The 21,323-nt window shown below is 28.6% G+C and overlaps 1 protein-coding gene across 1 annotated transcript in view; it reads right to left on the minus strand.

Moving 5' to 3' along the window:
* The window catches only part of LOC100200766 (msx2-interacting protein), a 56,132-nt gene that overhangs the window by 4,710 nt on the left and 30,099 nt on the right, over nt 1-21,323 (minus strand). The window contains exons 5-12 of the mRNA XM_065799878.1: nt 17,720-17,831; nt 17,473-17,549; nt 17,242-17,390; nt 11,395-11,523; nt 9,670-9,897; nt 7,475-9,323; nt 4,966-5,096; nt 4,686-4,841 (exon numbers count right to left, since the gene is read on the minus strand). Of these exons, the coding sequence (XP_065655950.1) occupies nt 4,686-4,841; nt 4,966-5,096; nt 7,475-9,323; nt 9,670-9,897; nt 11,395-11,523; nt 17,242-17,390; nt 17,473-17,549; nt 17,720-17,831 (2,831 nt within the window). The remainder of the gene's footprint in view (nt 1-4,685; nt 4,842-4,965; nt 5,097-7,474; nt 9,324-9,669; nt 9,898-11,394; nt 11,524-17,241; nt 17,391-17,472; nt 17,550-17,719; nt 17,832-21,323) is intronic.

Below are 21,323 nucleotides of genomic sequence, written 5' to 3' on the forward strand. Positions count from 1 at the left end.
GCCTAAAATGCTTTTAATGACAATTTTCTTGTAACCAGGGGTGTAGCAATGTAAAAATCATACATAGGTGGTTATACAAAAAATAACCTTTATTTAGCAATAAATGGTGTATACTCTGTATGTAAATAGCTGTATCTCAAGAAATAAGCCTGTAATCTTTTCCATATGTTCTAGATATCATTTTCTTCATTTTTTACATAACATTTGTTTTTCAGTAAAGTTCTCAAATTAAATATAAAAGTATTAATAAAATTATAAATGTACTTGTAAATATTCAAGAATGTACTTATTCTCATTTTAAAACGAACTTGTCGACAATAAAGAAATCCTAAATCACTAAAGAAATCCTAAAGTCGTGACAAGAGTTAATATAAAATATTTAATTGCTGTTAATCCGTTTTGAAGATCAGGACTGAGTATTTTTATTGTGATTTAAAAAGATTACAATCCAAAGTACATGAGCTCCTCCTACCCTTACCCAGAACTAAATTAGAGGGTTAATATCAGTTTTCCCAAGCAAGTTGCCTTTACCGTGGCTCAAGAGATGCTTTGAAACAGGTTGTACTGGATTACATGTTACCAGTAGCAGCGTGACCTGATCTAACCATAATTGATTGATTGATACAAACTCAAACAAAATTTAAAAGTGTGTTTTAATTATTTATTAAACTTACACTTTGATAAATACTAAAATTTAACTAATTTTTGAAAAAGGTGACCTAATCTGACTGATGTATTATATATATATATATATATATATATATATATATATATATATATATATATATATATATATATATATATGCATTTCTTTCTTTTTTCTACAAATACTATCATTGTAGCTGCTCAAAGGAGCTATCATCTCTAGTTCCTTCAACCAAAACTCATTCTCGCTTGACTCGTCATTCAGCAAAGTCTCATTCGTTTACTGTATCTGTCCCTGCATGCTCATAACTTTGCAAACGTAGTTGGACCCACTCTGTCTGAGTGGTTCCAACTATCTTATTATAGTCTCTTATTCTTTTTTTATTATACTTAGTATAGTCTCATTCTTTTACTGTATCTGTCCCTGCATGCTCTAAAAACTTTTATTTGTCTAGTTTCTTTTCCAGCATTTCAACCCTTTGGAATGCTCTCCCATCTTGATGCTTTCCTGACTCAAACAACCTACAACTCTACAAGTTTTCTGTCAACGGTTTCCTTGCTCTATAACATTATTCTTTTTTAGTAACACCTAACTTAATAGTGGTTGCTTGCAGCCTTGTTGGGAGTGAATCAGAATATATATATATATATATATATATATATATATATATATATATATATATATATATATATATATATATATATATATATATGTATATATATATATGTATATATATATATATATATATTTTTATATATAAATATTAAATGTAATTAAATATAATAAATGTAAATAAACAATGTTTATTGTGTCATTTTATAACACTAAAACCAATTAAGATAAAAATGAGGAAGATAAATTTATCTAAGAAGTTTTTATACAGGACTGCTCCAAACGTGTTAACTTTTAAGTAGGGATGTGGAGTCCCAAAAGGAATTCAACTTTATATCTCTATTTTTTCTTGGTCTCTGGTTTCCAGAAGCTCTGAAGATATTGGTTGACTTAAGATCTGCTATATAAAAAAAACTCATGAAATTTAATGACTTGAAACATATTGTTTTTAAGCTCAGAGTCCTGGAGTCCTTGCTGCTATTATACCTAAGGACTCCGGGTTCAAAAAGTGATTGTTCCTCTAAACATAAAGTCCTAATTTTTTTGTATCAATAGTAGTCCATAACCGTTTTTTATATTATTAGAGCTTCTGGATACCAAAAATTAATAAGTAAACTTTTTGTGACATTCAAATTCGGAGTCCATTTTGTAACTCCACTTCCCTGCCTTTAAGCATACCAAAATAAAAAGAATTTCAGTAAATTTCAGTATTAATTGTCTTATTTAAATCTGAAATTAAAATATGAATTAAGATATTGCCATTAAAGTTAAATAAAATAGCTTAAATAATGAATTTTTAAATATTTTCCCCCAAAAAAACAAACCCCTGCATTTTTTTTCCAAAAAAAAAAAGACCAAAAAAACAAGAACCAAAACGACGCTTCACATCTTTAACTGTCACCAAAGCCAAGTGAAAAAGTGGGCCAGGAAAGTTATGGTCCTCTGCTAACTGTCTGCAGAAAAAATTTTAGTATCTTGGAGAACAAGAGTAGTTGAACTTGCTCAGTTCACAGGAAAAATCAAAACCAAACTTCTGGCTTTTAAAAGATATTTTGAACGATTTTGAATTAACATTGTGACTCCAGAAGGATTCAGCGTTTATGGTTTAAACCATAAGACAAACAATAATGCAGAGGCTTTGAACAGGCGACAAAAGACCAACACGTGTAATTGGCACAGAGGCTTTTGTCAATTTAAGAACTTGTTTAAGCAGTATGTTTTTGAGCATACTGTTCAAGAGCTACAACAACTTGCAAGCAATCAGCCTGTCTGGCGTGATCAGCCTGAGCACAAAGCCATACAAAAAATTCGAGACTTTGAGAGAAAACTTCAAAACAGGGAATGGTCAACTGAAAAATACCTAGCAACTGTGTCGTACCTTGTTCAAAATTACCTTGCTTTCAAAAATATTTCAATATATATTCATATTCATTTCCAAATATTACAACTGACAGTAAATTAAAAGTATTGGAGAAGTTTGCCTTGTTTTTGTGTAATTGAGTTATATCAGTTTGAAAAAATTATGAATATTGTTCAGTGAGCTGGACAAAAACTTTTTGGATGAGCCTGATGAAACTGTTCCTGATCAGTTAACTCTCTCCACCGACACTCAAAAGTGTGTTGTTTGCACCATTAACGACCAAAACGCACGAATCATGCCATGCAGATATTTTTTTGTTTTGCATGCTTACATCCAGCAAGTGCTACAAAGCAAGACACCCCATTGTCCAACATGTAGAGAACATATTGCAACAATCCTTTCAATGAGACTTTTTCATTAGTGCAATTTACATTATTTAAAGAAAATTTTTCCTTTTTCTTATTTGTACATGAAATTTTGCAATGATAGTTATTGAATAAGATGATTATTGAAAATAAATATTGGTTTTGATTTAATATATTAGTTCTAATTTAGAACAAAAATGTTATACTTAATTGAATATTATTCAATCTCTTTTTCAATTTTGAACTTGTTCCTTATCGCAATTTCTATATTGTTACTACTACCTCTTTTTAACATTTTATAGATTATGAATTTTTTTGTTGTGGTTGTAATTTGTAAAGATTAAAGCAAAATACTATAAGGTCGCAAATTTTTAATAAATGGTAAAAGTTATTAATTTACAATATCTAATTATTAAAAATACAAATATAACATTACTGTAAATAATAAAACAAAATAAAAATTTAGGATGTCGACTTATTCAAAAAAACTTTGATCAAAATCTGATAATTTAATTACATATAATGATTTTTTTTGCCAATTGCATGGAAGTAAAATATCAAATTTGTATTTTTGGTGTTCAATATTAAACTACTAATCTATTCTATAGTTTAAAAAAATTTAGAATTTGTTTAAATAGTGAAAACCTTTGCAATATACCATATAAAACAAAACTTTGATGTCAAATTTTTAACATCTGTTCCTAATTAATATTTAAATTGCTTGTTAACTTAAAAATAAATGTGAAATTATTTTTCATAACATTTGCTGGCATGAGGCAAATATTTTTGTCTCCATTTTGGCGGCTACAGCCAGCCAAAATGGAGACAAAAATATTTGTCTCCATTTTGGAGATATAAAAAAGTTTTATACACATACCAGGAGGCATATAAAAAAGTTTTATACACATACCAGGAGGTATGTGTATAAAACTTTTATCTCCAACCAATGTTAAAATGATACTTATGTAAGTAGTTATAAAGTACAATTGAACTTATGTAATTTCATTTTGAGGTTTCCAAAAACCTCAAAGTATCTCAAAATATATTTGAATTACAAGAATTTTTTAAATAAAGGAGTTTAATTCTAAATACTAAACCAATGGGGCCAAAGATTATGTTTGATTTAAATGATCTTTCAAATTACAAGAGTTCAACTGTCAAGATTTTTTTAATCTTCTTTCTTGCTCTATCAACACTAAATATTATGTATCAGTAAGTGAATAAATATTAACCCTGCTTCTTTATAAATTTCAAATTTTAAAATTATACCTCTTTTTTTTCTTATTACTACAAACATTTAAACATACAACAGTTACCAGATGCTCCTGTGACACAATTTTTCCACTTTAGATCTCCAAATAAAATCTTGCATTCTTTAGCATTTAGCAAGATTAAACTATCTACCATCTTTTTTTAAAGGAAATAATTGGCAATGCAACTTCAACATTTGCTATTATTTGTTTGGCAAAAAAAAAAAAAAAAAAATGAGCTTAGAGATATTTCCTATTTTGAACAAGTGGTCATCTATAGTATCATAAGCGCATTTAATATTTTACATCGTTAATGTTGATCTAACAACAGAACCTTCTTAAAGCTTCCAGAACTTTAAAGAAACTTTTGGAAAATCACTTTACTAATTAGTCAAGCCGATATTAGCAACTTTTAATTAAATTTCTAAAGTTAAATTAAAATTTCAAGATACCTGTTTTGATTGTATAGCTGTGTTAACTATTCCAGCAGCTTGCTTCTGCTGTAAATATGTTATAAAACCTGTTTTCAATGCTCGAGTTTGTGCATGAACATCAAGAGGATCACGTCCACAAGGTAATGCTAGCAACATACAATGCTCTTTTATTAACTATATTGAAAAAGAATATATCGTTTAAAAGAAATAGAAAAAATTATATTGCTTCAAGAAAATTATATTGCTTCAAGAAAATTATGGCAAAAAACTGAATTATGGCAAAAAACCTGTTCAATACCTGTATTCTTTTATCAACACCTTCTAACTGAGATGTCTCCAGTTTCATCCGCTGAGAGATTCTTAAAGTTGGAGGGACTTCATTAGGTTGAGCAGCTCGTGGTAAAGAAGACTCTGCAATGCGTACATTACCTAAATTACATCATATTTAAAATATATTATGTGTACACACACACACACATATATAGGGCTCGAAATAACAAACTTTTTTGTACCGGACAACTTGTCCGATAAAGACTCAAGGTTGCCGGACATGTCCAATAAAAATTAAAGAAGTGCGATGGAACGCCATTTCTGACCACGCATAAAATATTTTGCAACTTGACCACGCAATTTGTAAGCTAAATTATCTAACAAAAAAAAATCTTAAAGAAAAAGAAAAAATCTAAGCTCAAAAAACTAAAATTTGAAAAGGAATTTTTCACATTAGGTTTTTTAAAAATTACTATACTAAGCGAAATGCTTTGTAAATCATTAAATACATAAATTATTACGTAAATATATTAAATACATAAATTATTAAGTTTAATTATCATTTTATTAAATAAAGTAACAAATAAATTATAATGTTTACAATAAACCCATTTTATTTAAATTATCAAAGAATATTATACGTAATTACATTATATAAATATATATTTTTTTATAAATCATTTCAAACGTTATGTAACAACTCAAATTTAATAGTGAAATAAAAAGTACTGGTTTCTATAAGCATTAAAATAACTATTACATTAAAATAATTATTACATTAAAATTTTTAGGAAAAAAATTTAAAAGCTAAAATATTTGTTTGAAATTTATAAAAACCATTGGACAAAAAATAAAATAAATACTTAGCTAAAAATTTAAATTAATAACTAATTGCAAGGTTTTAATATAAATGATAAAAACAGGGCTACTTAATTCAAAAAAATGTAATGCTTTGACGTCTTTTAAAAAATGAATTAACTCAAAAAAAATGATGTATTTTATTAACGTAGTTGTGTGTTCAACTTCAATTTTGTTTTATATAAAAACTAAAAAGTTCAAAAAATAAAATTTATATACAATACTGAATTTATTAATAATTTTGGAACAACTAAAATGATTAGAAAATTAATGCACATAAAATATGGGTCAGACAAAATGACCGATAGATGTTGTTTTTTACCAGACAAGTGCTGGACAATGTCCGGCACTTATTTTGAGAATATATATATATATATATATATATATATATATATATATATATATATATATATATATATATAGATATATATATTCGTGTATGCGTGTGTGAAAGCGAAAAGATTTATTTGTGAAAAGATTATATTTTAATGACAAAAAAAAGCATTTTTATTTTACATTAAAAACAGTCATCATCCATTACACATTTAAAACAGTCATTTAAAAGGAAGACTTCAATTAATGTAATCAACAAAAAAATAATTTGAATGCGAAGATATTTGATGCAAAATTTGAAAACTTTACTTTTAATAAATAAATGAAACATCTATTGGTACTATTTGAAAACAAAAAGCCATATTATATGTAACAGCAAAAATGTAATTTATTACCTAAAATGTTTATCATGCAATTAACAAACTATATATACTAATACAAAAAAGCTAATGTATTAAGATTTTATATAAACACCATATTTTTAGTTGTAAAACTATTAACTAACAGATTCAAAAACCATGTTTTATGAGTGTCAACATACCCACAACTGTGTCATTGCAATTTTTTTTTTCACAGAAACTCTTTTAATTAAAAGAAAAGTAATTCAATATTTATTTAAATTATATATAAATTTATTAGGCAATTAATTTACTTTAAAAAATTGTTAAATTAAACTACACTATATTTTTAAGTGAAATAGTCAAAATAATTAACAATAAATACATGTGTACAAACAAGAAAAAATTATACACATGTACAAAGAATGTCTAAACTAAATGTCGAGTGATAAGTGAGATTAAACCTTTACTATTTTACTAATTACTAAAAATTACAACAACAAAAAAAGAAAATTTTTTTTTCTTCCAATGAAATAGCATAAATTCTGGAAATATCTCGAAAAAGGTAATCCTATGTATTTATATCATATTTTTATTCATTTATTTACAAAAACAAATATTCATAGAAATATAATAATATTTAGATAAAAATATAACTCTCATGCTGCCTAACTAAACACTTAGCCGATGAAGTGACACTCCCTTGCATATTGCATGTACTTTTTGCTTTTCATTAAAGTTTACCTTTTTTACAAAAAAAAAAAAAAAAAAAAAAGTATGCTTACAGAGAAGAAACATTTACAGGTACACAAAAATGTACTTGTTAATTCTTTGTAAATAGTTTTTGTAAAAAAAAATAAAGGACTATAAAGCTTAAATTAGGCTTAAATTAATCACAAAAAATAACCACAGCATATGAAAAACAGTGAGTTGTGATTTTTTATCTTAAGGGTTTTATCCAGAGGTTTAAGGCACCATAATATGCATACATAAAAACTCAATTTATACCTGACAAAAAATGCATTTGAACAGCAGCTGTATCATTTTTTAAACCAAGAAGACCTTGCCACATCACTGGATACCTTCTTAGTAAATCCATCAATGTGTCAGCACTTTGCGAAACAGTACTACTAGGTGGTAATATATTTTCCCTAGAGTAAGTAATTTGTCCATTACTTACAATGGAAGAAGGATGTTTAACTTTATCAATAAGCGGAGGTGGAGGTGGAGGTGTATGAGTTCTTCTACTATGTGGATCATAATGATCTTTTCGCTCGAAAGAATGAATAGGAGATTTACTATAAGGACTAGGAATATTTTTTTTATCATACGAGTTATCACGTTTGAGATAACATCCTGGTGAACTATTAGGAGACTTGCTTTTTACACTTCTACTAGGACTTCTACGAATAGAATCAGAACTTGAATACTTTGATCGATGATATTCTTTTTCTCTGTCACGCTCAGCACGATACTCACGCCGATCAAAATCATCTCTATTACTTTGTCTGTATGCTTTTGGTTCTCTTGCTTTATCAAAAACTTTTTTATCTTCACGAAGACATGAATGCCGCTTATAATTAAGTTTTTTATTATCAGAGTCATCAGAACTGTCGGAAGAATCACTATCTGATGATGTGCAATCACTTGAATCAGAAGATTCTTCATTATAAGAGGATCTTTGAACTTCTACTTTAACTTTATTTGTTGCTGGGACACTGGATAAAACCTTATCTACAGGTTGTAATCTTGTTGTATACTTTATGGCATTATTAGTAGTATTATCTTGAGAGATAGGAGAACCAGCCAGTTGGTTGATGCTAGATTTTCCATCCTCTTCATTTAACTCTCCTTCTTCAGGTGATGCAACTGTTTTTTTGATTTCATCAATAACTTGCTTATCAATGCATTGTTCAGTTTTAAATATTTGATCTTTATCAAAAGAATGAGTTTCAACCATTTTTGTTCCACAAAGCACATTATTATTATCTTGCTCGTAACTGCTAATCACTGAAGCATTAACAACATCATTTTCTTGCTTGATTTCACTTAATTTCATTTGTTCAGTATCTTTGTTATGTAATCTATCATTAGCAGTGGAATTAGGCTCTGCTTTAATATTTTGCAGAGGCATACTAAGAACTCCATCAACACCTGATTCATTAATATTCAACTTTTCTTGTAGATTTTGCAATTTCAGAATTTTTTTCTGTTTTCTTTCTGATTTTCTACGCACTTTATCTTTTTTTTTCCTTTCTTTCTTCTCCCTTTTAGCATCTTTCAAAGATTTTAGAGGAGGAGAAGTAATACCTACTGGCGGGTATCCAAACTCAATATCTTTATCCTGTTTCTCTTTTTTTTCTTTTTTTTTGCGCTTTTCTTTTTTCTTAATATATCCTTCATGTAATGGTGAGCTTAAATAATTATGTTTTCTCTTTCTCTCTTCATTACGGTATTTACGGTCATAAAACCCTAAACTACTAACAGGACTTATAGATTCACGTGATAAAGTATGTTTAGGAGAGTACAAATGTTTAGGAGAATTGCTTCCATGAGACATGGGAGAATATCCACGTGGTCGTTCTTTATCTCTACCATACATATCTCTTTCTCCCTTTTCATAACTAAACTCAGGGTGGTATTCAGCATATGATCGGGAGTCACCTGACGCAGCATAAGATTTAAAAACATAGTTGTTTCCTCGAGGTTGAAATGCTCCTCCTCTAGCAACATTTTGAAAGTTAATATGAGCATCAGGAGGAGTAGGAGAAGGTTCTAACTGACGTCGATCTAGTTGACCATCTTCTTCCATACGCCGATAAAATCCATCACGACAAGCAGGACTAGCATAATCAACCTAATTACGATAATAACTTTGTTAAAAACTTTGCTAAATTTAAATAAAAACTCAGTTTAAAGATTAATATTATACAAGAAAAAGTGTTTTTCGCTATAAAGTCTAAAATAAAATTAATAACTTTTACTTTAATAACAATGTAAATACATTTATAAAAAAAAACATATACTGATGTGTCATATAAATACAGACTATATTTTATAAATGTAATATTATTCATAAGATAATATATAAATCATATTATCTTATACATCTTTATAAATTATATTACATATATTACAAAATTTTGTGAAAATAGCATTACAATTTTTAATACATTACAAACTTAAAACTTAACAAAACTTACAGCAAGGCGTTTTCCTTGAAAATGCTTTCCGTGCATTTCAGCAAAAGCATGTGTACAAGCTTCAATTGTTTCAAAACGAATAAGGGCCTGCCAAAACCTTTTATCAATTAGACAGTGTTGAACATAGCCAAATGGATGAAATATTTTAGAAAGCTGATGATCAACAACATTTGTAGGAAGATTACCAATCCACAAACAATTAGTAGGTGTTCCACGTCCATAACCAATCTGCAATAAATTGCAAAAGTAAAATTTCAAAGTAAACTTTACAAGAAATAAAAGAACCATTATCATAAAACTTTTTTGTTAAAGATATTTTTTTCAAATGTAATAAAATGTTACATAATAAGTTACATAATAAGTTTGACTCTTTTTAGTAATAAGTCCATAATAGTTTGAAGTTATATAATTTTAGTATGTAATAAATCCATAATAGTTTGAAGTTATATAATTTATTACAAAAGTTACATGAAAACTTTTTTTACTTTAAGATAAAATTATCTTAAGAAGACCATGTCTATTTGATAAACTAATTATTTTTAAAGGTCACTAATTTTAAAATCAAATAATATACAACTTTTATTAAGTATGAACTTTTTTTAATAAAGCATGTTTAAGCATATTTGATGAATATTATTAGATGATATTTTAGCATTTTTACTGAACAAACCAGTAAATATGTATTTAATTGACTTTCAATTATTGCTTGAGTTTTTTGGATATATAATTGAACATATGGCTTTCTCTCAATAGTATAATTATCATTGTAAGTAAAATGAATAACATAAAGCCATTTTTATACAACATAAAATAATTGCATAACACACTGCGATGCTTTTTAAAAGGAACGGTTGCTGCAAAAAAAATAATTAAAAGAGTGCTGATTGAAATCCAAATGTTTTTGATTAAATTGGACTAACTGATAAACATAAAATTATTACACTTTAAATTATACGAATAAAATTATTTAACTAATAAAATAATTACACTTATAATTATTGCACAATAATTTTTATTTTAAGTAATGAACTATATATTTTTTATATTATTTACTTTAACTTGTTATTAACTTTTATTGTGGAATTTTTAATTGTTGTAACAATTATTAAAGTGCCTGCATTCTATTACAATAAAAAAATATAAAACTTTTTTTATAAGCAACAACTTTTATATCTCTTTGTCAAATTTTTTATCAAATAAGTAATGTTAATAAATAAATGGATAACTATTGTGAAAACCTAAAGACAACGCACGTCTAATGAATTTTTTTATTATGCAATGACGCTTGTTATGTATATATTTTTGTAACACTACCGTTATAAACATATGCTTGTAATAAGTATGCAAAAAAAAATTTTGTATTTAATAAGCAATTTTTTAAAGGAATAAACAGACAGCTCTTGCAAAAACCAAAAGTTCTTGTAAGAAGCTGTTAAGAGGAGCAGTACGGATGTCTCATCATGTTTGTTTTAGGAGAGCTTTTCTCTGCTCTTGCGCTCATTTAATCCTGCTGAGGCCTGCATAAAATTACACACATAATAACTTATCCTAACAGACATATACACACACACACAAAATATTACACAAAAAATATAAATAGGTTGGCATAGAAAAACCAACCTTAAACATTTATGTTTGCCAATACATACATACTCGATTTTTATAGTTTGTACTGTTTTAAAACTATATTAATAAATTAAATTAGTAAACAATAATAAAAATCACCTTAACAATGGTATGCCCAATATATTCTCTGTCCATTTTACGTTTTGCAAACATAGCTCCATTAATATCAATATACTGCACAAATGCATATGTTGTTTGTCCTGTTTGCATTTTTTTAATATCAACATCCTATAAAAAAATATATACTATACCCAGCAAACATTGATTTAGTGGATTTGCAGTGGACCTATATAGGCATTTTTTAGCGATTTATTGGAGTTTTGCTCATCGGTTTATTGGAGTTTTGCTCATTTGGAGTTTTGCTCATTGGTTTATTGGAGTTTTGCTCATCGGTTTATTGGAGTTTTGCTCATTGGTTTATTGGAGTTTTGCTCATCGGTTTTGTAATTTCAATAGTGGCTGCCACTAATAGTCCACTCAGTAACTGATGAGCAAAACTACAGCAGTCCCCTCAATATATATATATATATATATATTGTTATACAAATACTTACTACTTATTATCTATAATATAATTATTACAATGAACATTGTTTGTTATTATTAAATTTTTTTTAGATTCAGTAAAACTTTCTTTTTCTAACCGATGACTTTTTCTGAACTTAATACTATTCTTAAAGTTCATTTACATGCTCCTTTACAATTTAACAAATCTTGTTAATTCTTTTCACACAGTGACTGATTGAAAAGAATAGTTAGTCTGTTAGTTTTTTTTTGTTTACTTTACCAGTTAGAAGCTTTTAAAGGACTCTTAGGTTTTTTGATTTAGCTTATTTTAACAGTAAGTTTTTGAATTGATCATTATTGATATTTCATTATTGATTTGAAAGAACAAGTGAAGACAATAATAAAGATAACAAAAAGTTTGTATATATCTTTAAGTTACAGTTTGTATTGTATATAATCTATCTTTGCAGTTAGTTTTTAAAAATTTTAAAGATTGTTATTTTAGTTGCAGAATTGATTTGGAGTAAATTGTATTTGAATTGCATTTAGTCAGAACATGCTGTTTGCAGTATTTTTTTTGTTTATTTAAATTCAGTATAAGTATGATGATTAAATGATAATGTTAGAAACTTTATGATTTAAGTCATATCTTAACTCATTTATTCAGTATCTCTCATGACTCTTTATTTGTTCGTTTTATTAAGGTGCATTAATGAATAGTTTCTAACTATATGACTGATACTGAACCTGATTTTTAAAAAATTGTTAGTTAATAAAGTTACAAAAATTTACAGTCTAATTAAACCCATCACCAGCTGAGTATAGGTATCTATACATAACTCATTTGTTAGCCACTTTTGTGTGGCACTACAGTCAGGGCTGTGGAGTCGGAGTAGTGGAGTCAGAGTTGCAACATTTGTAACAGAGTCAGAGTTGCTAAACAAAATCACAAATCTGACTCTAATAGTAAAACTTCTTGATATTGCACATGCATGTACAAAATATTTAAATTCAATGAATTTTTTATATACTTGGCTAAAATAAAAATATTTTTAATTTTTGCGTAATATTTTTAAAAGAATTCAAGTAATTTTTCAAAACTTTGAAAAAAAAAATTCTTTGAAATTGGAGTTGGAGTCGCAGTCTAAAAATTTCAACGACCAGAGTCGGTACTTTTTTTTTACGACTCCGCACCCCTGACTACAGCTCTACAATGAGCTCTAGTAACTATGATGATGAAAGAAGTTGTTTAAATTTGTCAACTAATAATGCTTTGATAACATTATTTAACAAGGCAATAAAGTCATTAACTACAAAGTTGTTGAAAAATTTATGTCTGACTTTGCAGTTCCTGACAATCTCATGATATACATTGAAGAAGTTTTATCTAAATGTATAAGAGGTCTTATATATTTGGATAAGACCTCTTCAAGGGTTGGTCTTCAAAAGAAGTTAACTTCATAATTTTGCATCTCATAATCTTTATAATTTAAAGCTTTATTGCGCCGTGTTTCACTTTTTCAAAATTTTTTTTTGTCACCAAAAAAGGACAGGGTTCCAAGCTTTTGACTGGTTTTTTCTTTGATTTGCAGAAGTCCATTGTCTCTAAAAGAATTGAAATGCATGTTTTTTTCGAAACAAAACAATGTTGATTTTTAGAAAGCAATTGTAATTAACTAAATGATGAATTATGAATTGTCCAACTATTTTTAGTAGTTGATTTAAAACAAGATACATTTGACGGTTGAAGGTACCAACAACTCGTGAAGTTTTGAGAACTTATTTTCACCATTTTAAGAATGAAAAACTGTAACAAAAAGAAGCTGTTAAACTTGCAAGTCAACAGCTATGTGAAATTTGGGCCAAATCAAGGGTACCAACAACTGAACTGAGAAATATCATTAGAAAATTTGAGGATTTATTAGTTGGTTACCAGAACGTTTGTCACAATAAAAGTAGAAGAGTTGTTGCGCAAACAGCCCGAGAAGCAGAATTTGAGCAGTCTATCAATGTGTTTTTTGACATTTCTCATCATGATTGCATGAATTTGATTACAATTGAAGAAGATGAACTATTTTTGATCGATTAGCCATGAAATAGGCCATGGGTGGTGTGGATACTGACTTGTGCAAGAAAGAAGAGAGGAAAGCGAAAAGAGTGCCCAAAAAGGTAGAACGACAAGCCAAAGAAGAAGAAAGAAAGAACAGTGCTGCTGAATCTGCAACTTCGTCCAGAGTAGTTCTGTTCAGTAGTTCTGAAGCTGAATCATCTCAAGATGAGGCATCTGGAGAGGAACTGGCCAGCTTCAACAAAACTCTAAAACGCCTTTAAGTAGCGGCTAAGCATGTTTCAACACCTGAGGTTGCAGCAGTGATGGATTGTACGAATATCAGCAACAGAAAAGCTGCGTTTATCCTCACAGCAGCACAAACCTTCAGCAACCAAGATGTAACTATCCTGCCATTGTCTATCAGTAGTATTCGTAGAAGCAGAAGAATGCACCGAATCCATCAAGCTGACAACATGGAGGCCTCATTTGGTGCTGATGGCCCCTTGGTCATCCATGTTGCCGGTAAACTACTTCCAGCCATCAGTAGTGGACCAGAGAAAGAAGACCGTATCACAATTCTGGTAACAGTTTGTCATACCAAGAAACTTCTTGCCATCCCCAAAATGGGACAAGGATCAGAAAAACAGGTGGCACAGTCAACATTTGCAACTTTACTGGAGTGGAATCTGACAGAGCAGATTGCTGGAATATCATTCGACACAACTCCATCTAACTCTGGTTGTTTAAATGGATCTTGTGTTTTATTGGAGAAGAAGTTACGCAAAGATCTACTTTGGCTGGCTTGTAGGCATCATGTGCTTGAAGTTGTAGATGTGTTTAAGAAATGTGTTTAAGAGACGTGTTTAAGAAATTGTTTGGTCCGACATCTGGTCCAAATGTAGCACTATTTTGTCATTTTCAGGAATTCTGGCCTCAAATGGACCAAGGTGATTACAAGTGTTAAATGGATAGTTGTTTAAATGCCAGTCTTGACAACCTCAAGCATGATATGGTCATTTTCCCAAAGAATGCTCTAGTGAGACAAGAAGGTTGTCTTCAGAGAGAAGATTACTGAGAACTTCTTCAACTCACATTGATTTTCCTGGGACACTGTCCTCCAAGAGGTGTTTCAGAATTCCTGGTGCATTCCATCACGCGAGATAGATGTCAAAGTTGCTATACAATTTGAAACTCTTTCTCTTTCAACACCAATTCAAACTGACAAAGCATGAAAGCAGAGCTTGCCTAGAGTTCAATTTGTTTGTCACACTGATTTATGTGAAGGCTTGGATCACATCTCCAAATGAATGCAACGCTCTGAGCAACAATCTGAACTTCATTTGAGCCATTGCAGACTACCATTCAACTAATGATGCAGTAGCCAAGGCAGCTGCCGGTGCAATTGGACGTCATTTATGGTACTTAAGCGAAGAAATGGTACCTCTTAGCTTCTTCTCAGACATGGTGACACTGAATACAAAGCAGAAAATGGTGAGTCAACTACAAGAGCACCCAGCTGGAAAAAATGAAGATTGTTCAGTCAGATATACAGGAAAAGACAACCTCAACACGAAAACTCTCGATCATTTAATTGGACCTGCATCCCACCTGTTCTTTGCAGTCTTTCAAATTGATACCTCCTTTGTGTCAGAAGATGTAGATAAGTGGCCAGAACTGCCATCGTTCATCATTAGAAAGAACACTGCCGAATCTTTAAAAGTAATCAATGACAGCGCTGGACCATCGCTTTAACCACTACATTCAATTCCTCACTGATTAATCAGGAAGACCAGAAACAATATCTGTTTCAAGTTGTTAAACAACATCATAAAGGCTTTCCTAACTCAAAGAAAGCTACGCTACTTAATAAACATAAATAGACTTTAGTTGTCTGTTAGTGATAGGCCTACTGCAGTTGTGAGAAACACGGAATTTGGAACAAAACGCTGTAAGTCGAACTCAAATATACAAATATCACTGGACTATTACGAATAATTGTCTACTTAGTTAATTAAACAATCAAATATTTACATTTTATTTATCATTGCATTTCAATAGCAAAAAGTGTGTTCACTTTTGACTTGAAATTTCAAATTAGCTTAAATTATCAAACTTCATGGTCTTTGAGGCAGTTCTAAAATATATGTTACACCAAAAATATTTTTTGTGGCCTATTTTATGAGCAAAAGGAACACTAAAAAGCAAGAGCATAAAGGTTTTGATATGGTTCATTTTTTTGAACCACCCTAATGGTTGCTATATTTTATAACAGTTGACAGATGGAGAAATATTCTTTGACATTGCGAAACATAAATCTAACATACCATTTTATATTTATTTTATATTTGCATAGAAATTTTTTTAAATTTAAAACTATTTTGATTTGCATTGCTTAGATTATGCTGCCACCTGAGAGACAAACCCTTGAGAGGCTTTACTAAGACAAGGTCTTGTCAAACCTTTGCTAATCTTATCTATCGATTCTAAATTGGATTTGTTCGGTTTAAATTTCCCTTAGATTTTAACATGCTGGTTGAAGTGGTAGCTACCAGGTCTTGTGATAAAGCATTGGGCGTAGTGCCAAAAAGAAAGGTTTTATGAACTTTGTAGCTCTATCACAATAACATGGTCGCTGTTCAAAGAAGCTATAATTTCTAGTTCCATCAACCTAAACTCATTCTTGTTTGACTCATCATTCATCAAAATCACATCTTTTTACTGTATCTGTGGTAAATTAATATTTGTTCCTTGAATTCAGTTGGAATTCAAGTAAAAGATACCTATCAAAAGCTAATTTTCTTTATGTTCTAAAACATTGTGACTTTCTTTTATAAATTGGCATATACAATGACAATCAATGTCAAGGTCAACTGTTTCAACAGAGTTGGTGTATATCTTAATGTTCTAAATTGATAGTCTTTAGATTTTCTGTTTCTAAAGTTTATAGTCACAACTACATATTGTAAGTAAGTTATAACTTTAGTTATTATTTGCATTATATCATTATTTTACTGCAGTATTTTATAGTGGTACCTACTGTTAAAACTGATTTTAAAAAGTAATTTCATAACTGATGTTACGAAGTTTTTTTAAAGCCAACACAACTATATAGATTATATATTATAAGTATATATTATAAGTATATATTTTATAACATATTTTATATAACATTATTATGAGTTTATTTAAGATTATTTTAAACTGTCCTAATATGTTGAACCCTTAATGTTGTCTATCATTATATATTGAACCCTTAAAGTTGTCTATCCTTATATATTAACCCTTATATGTTGAATCAAAATAAACATTACTTAATTTATATTTATTTATAACTATAACAAGCCGGTGGTAAAGGGTTGCTTACTTATATCATTGTTTAAATTACTTACAACAACATCTCCAAATCTTTCAAATATACTTCTCAGTTCACCATGCATCATAGTTTTTTCTATATTACCAACAAAAACAGTTCTAGTAGCATGTGGATCAAATGCAAGATCATCTTTTTCTGGAGAGTGATTACGTGATTTCTTATTGCCTATGCAAATAAAATACTAATTACCAGTTAAACTACTATTTAATTCTGATAAATCTACTCACTAACATTAATAAAACCATACCTCGAATTAATACACGTATTGTTTGCCCTTGAAAAAGTCTTCCAGTACTATGAGTAGCTTTTTCGGCTTCTTCTGGTCTAATATGTGTGTGTGTATATATATATATATATATATATATATATATATATATATATATATATATATATATATATATATATATATGAAATATATAATTTATAATGGAACGATTGTTAGCTAATATTTTAAATAATTCAACATTTTTAGCTAATACTTTGATTTCACTTACTTTGAAAATTTTACGATTGCATAACGGTCAGCTCCTGCTCCCTTGATCTTGATTTTTGTTATTTCACCAGCCTTACGAAACTCATGATATATTCCTTCTTCCAACTCAGAATCTTAAAGTCAATAAATTATAAATAACTAAAATTTATCGTTACATTTAATATTTTAAAACAAATATAAGTACTGCAAAAGTTAAAATTTATGATTACAGTGATTGCAGATCAAGCATGTTACTAATAAATTTCAATTTATTTTTGGCCAACTTGAATGTTTTTCAAAAACTTATATTCATACATAAAATCTAATTTATACTCATTTACAAATGTATAAATATATATTTTTTCAAATCTTCAATAATTTTTTAATTTTAACTTCTTTAGACAATTTATTTCAAAAGCAATTATTTAGCAAACGTGTAAATGTATGTTTATCATTAAAACGTTAATAGTTAAATAAATTTCTTAATAAATAAAAATATGTTGATATATTATACCATGTGAACCTAGCCAAAGTAGAATCATTAACTAGCTAAAAAATACTTTATTCAACATATTATGATATTGTTTCTTTTCTCCATCCATAACATAAATGATTCACTCAATTATATTCTATTGCAAACTTCAAAGAAATTAACATATTTGTCATGATATCATGTTTGAATCTTCAGATGATACTTTTATGCGCTTTTGTTTAGCTCCTTTTCACTCAATAACCTTTCTTTTTGTTTTTTATTAGCCTTTTTCTTTTAAAGACTGCACTCATTTTTATTCTGTTTCTGATCATTTTAACCAAGTCCTTTTTCTTTATCCTTCAGCCAATATTGTTGTTATTGGTGACTTTAATGCACATCACACTGAATGGCTTGGCTCTAGTACCACAACTATTAGGCTCAAAATTTTTGCCTTTCTTAATCTTTTACTCAGGTATATATATATATATATATATATATATATATATATATATATATATATATATATATATATATATATATATATATATATATATCAGGTATATATATATACACATATATATATATATATATATATATATATATATATATATATATATATATATATATATATATATATATATATATACATATATACGTATATATATATATGTATATATACATATATATATATATAAATGCATATATATATATATATATATATATATATATATATATATATATATATATATATATATATATATATATATATATATATATATATATATATATATATATATATGCATGTACATGTTTATACACAGTGGAAGCTCATCAATAGGGGCCCAGCCCCACCCAGATTTATTTAAAATAACGTATTTGTTAATGTAAATATGTATTTATACAGTTGTTTTCATAAATTTAGACGCATTAAATTTCTATTCTCATATTTGAAAGTAGAAATTTTTAGTTTTTCAACGATAAAACAATAACGAAAAAAGATTTCGGTTTAGTTTTTTTTTCTATTTATTAAATAAATACATACAGAATACAAAATTAAAAAAAAATTTACAAGAAAAATACAAATACTAAGTAATCATTAGGTACAACTACATGGTATTAAAAAAATAAGACAAAAAAAAATATTCATTTATTTAGATGCACAATACATTAGGAGGCGTAATTTATGAACCAATCAATATTTTGTGTATCTGCCTTTTGCTTTAATACAACTAAGAACTCTTCTAGGCATAGACTCAACAAGACTTTAGCACATCGTTTCTGGGACCCTATACCAGGTCTCCTTAATGATGTCCTTCAGCTGGCCAAGTGTGGAAACTTGAACCTTTGCCAATTCACAGTCAATCCAAGCCCTAATGTTTTCAATCCGGTTCAAATCAGGTGAGTATGGAGGCCACAGTACTGTCTTGATATTATTATCATTGAATCACTCCTTTGTATGCAGTATGAGCAGTAGTGCCATCTTGTTGAAGTTTCCATGGTTTATCATTGAGCTTAAGCAGGTCAATTGATGGAATTAGGTTGTTTTCCAGTACTTCTACGTATATTCTGGAGTTGATTCTTCCATGCTTCAATTACCAACACCTTTGTAATTGAAGCATGACCAGATTCCTATTGAGCCTCCTCCACTTTGTACAGTCGGTCTAATGTACCTGGCGTAATACTTTTCGTGAGCCATTCTCTTGACTGCTATGTTATATTTGCGATTGATAAGCTCAAAGTTACTCTCATCACTCCACATAATGTTTTTCCATTGTTCTATTATTCCAATACCTTCTTTCATGACACCAATTTAGCCTCCTTTGTTTATCATATAGACATAAGAGAGGTTTCTTCAAAGCAGAGTAGACTCCAATCTTGTATTTGATAAGTATTGGTGGGCTATGCTTTGAGAAATAGATGTATTTCGCCTTGTATTGAATTTTGTGGTCAATTCTTTGTAACTAACTCTTGGATTAGCTCTGACAGTTCTAAAAAGGGCACTATCGTCCTTTCTGGTAGTTATCAAGGGTCTACCTGGCCTCATTTTCTCGCTGGCACCACCAGTGTGAAGAAAGTTTTGCTTCGTTGTCCGAATGCATTTCTCAGAAACTCCAATTAACCTGGCAATTTCTCTATTACTTTTGGTTCCTTCTTTGATGTGAACAATAACTTGCCATCTTTCACCTTTAGTAATACGTCTTTTGCCCATTTTTGCGTCTTTTTAGTGCAAAACTAACTTTTGTTTATTTATTAAATAATGATTAACTAATTCCAGGTAAGTCATATTTATATAAGGTTTTTTGACAAAACCAATTAATTTAGGCCTATTAATGAGAAATATGGGGAAAAAACTACTAATTAACTATCAATTAAAAAGATATAAGAATTTTTTTGATTGTGCGTCGAATTTATGAATAAAATAAAATCAAGCTTATCAATTAACTTTTTTGTGTTAATTGGTATAGAATGAATAATAAACATCCTGTAAAAAAAATTAAGGTACTCTATAATAGAGTTTCACTTCCTCTATTAAATTATATATCAAACATAGCGGTAGCACTTTTATTTTATTTTTATTTTAAGTATTTTCTTACATATATGTAAAAAAAAAATGAGTGTGTCTAAATTTATGAAAACCACTGTATATATGTAAATATGCAACTATTAGCCTAAACTATTTGCAGACAGGTTTTTTAAAAATAAATAGTTCTAAGTTATTTCTAATTTTAAAATATTTTATTTTATAAGTAATATGTTTATTTACAATTTATTTAAAGTACTGTAGCGTTGTTTTAATTCATTGCCAATAATGGCTGGGCCAATTTTTACTGGCCCTATTTAATTTGTTTGTACTAATATAATTTTTGAAGTGCGCGCAGAATTTATTGAGCTTTCAGGTGGGACAAAAAAGTGCACTGCAGGGCCTCCTTGAACTGGCCCGAGAAAAAAAGAAGATTAAAAACGTCACTAAGCTGTAAAATTTCATCCACCATTTTTAATTCTCGATTTAAAGAGTGAAAAATTTACTGCTGCAAAAAGTCAGAAGTTTTGTTGACTCAATAAGGTACAGTAATATTAGGAAACTTTATAACATTAAATGTAAACATTTATTTGTAAAAATAATGTTGTAAACATTATAGATTTGTTAATATTG

The sequence above is a fragment of the Hydra vulgaris genome, chromosome 06 (assembly GCF_038396675.1).
Source record: "Hydra vulgaris chromosome 06, alternate assembly HydraT2T_AEP".
NCBI lineage: Eukaryota > Metazoa > Cnidaria > Hydrozoa > Anthoathecata > Hydridae > Hydra > Hydra vulgaris.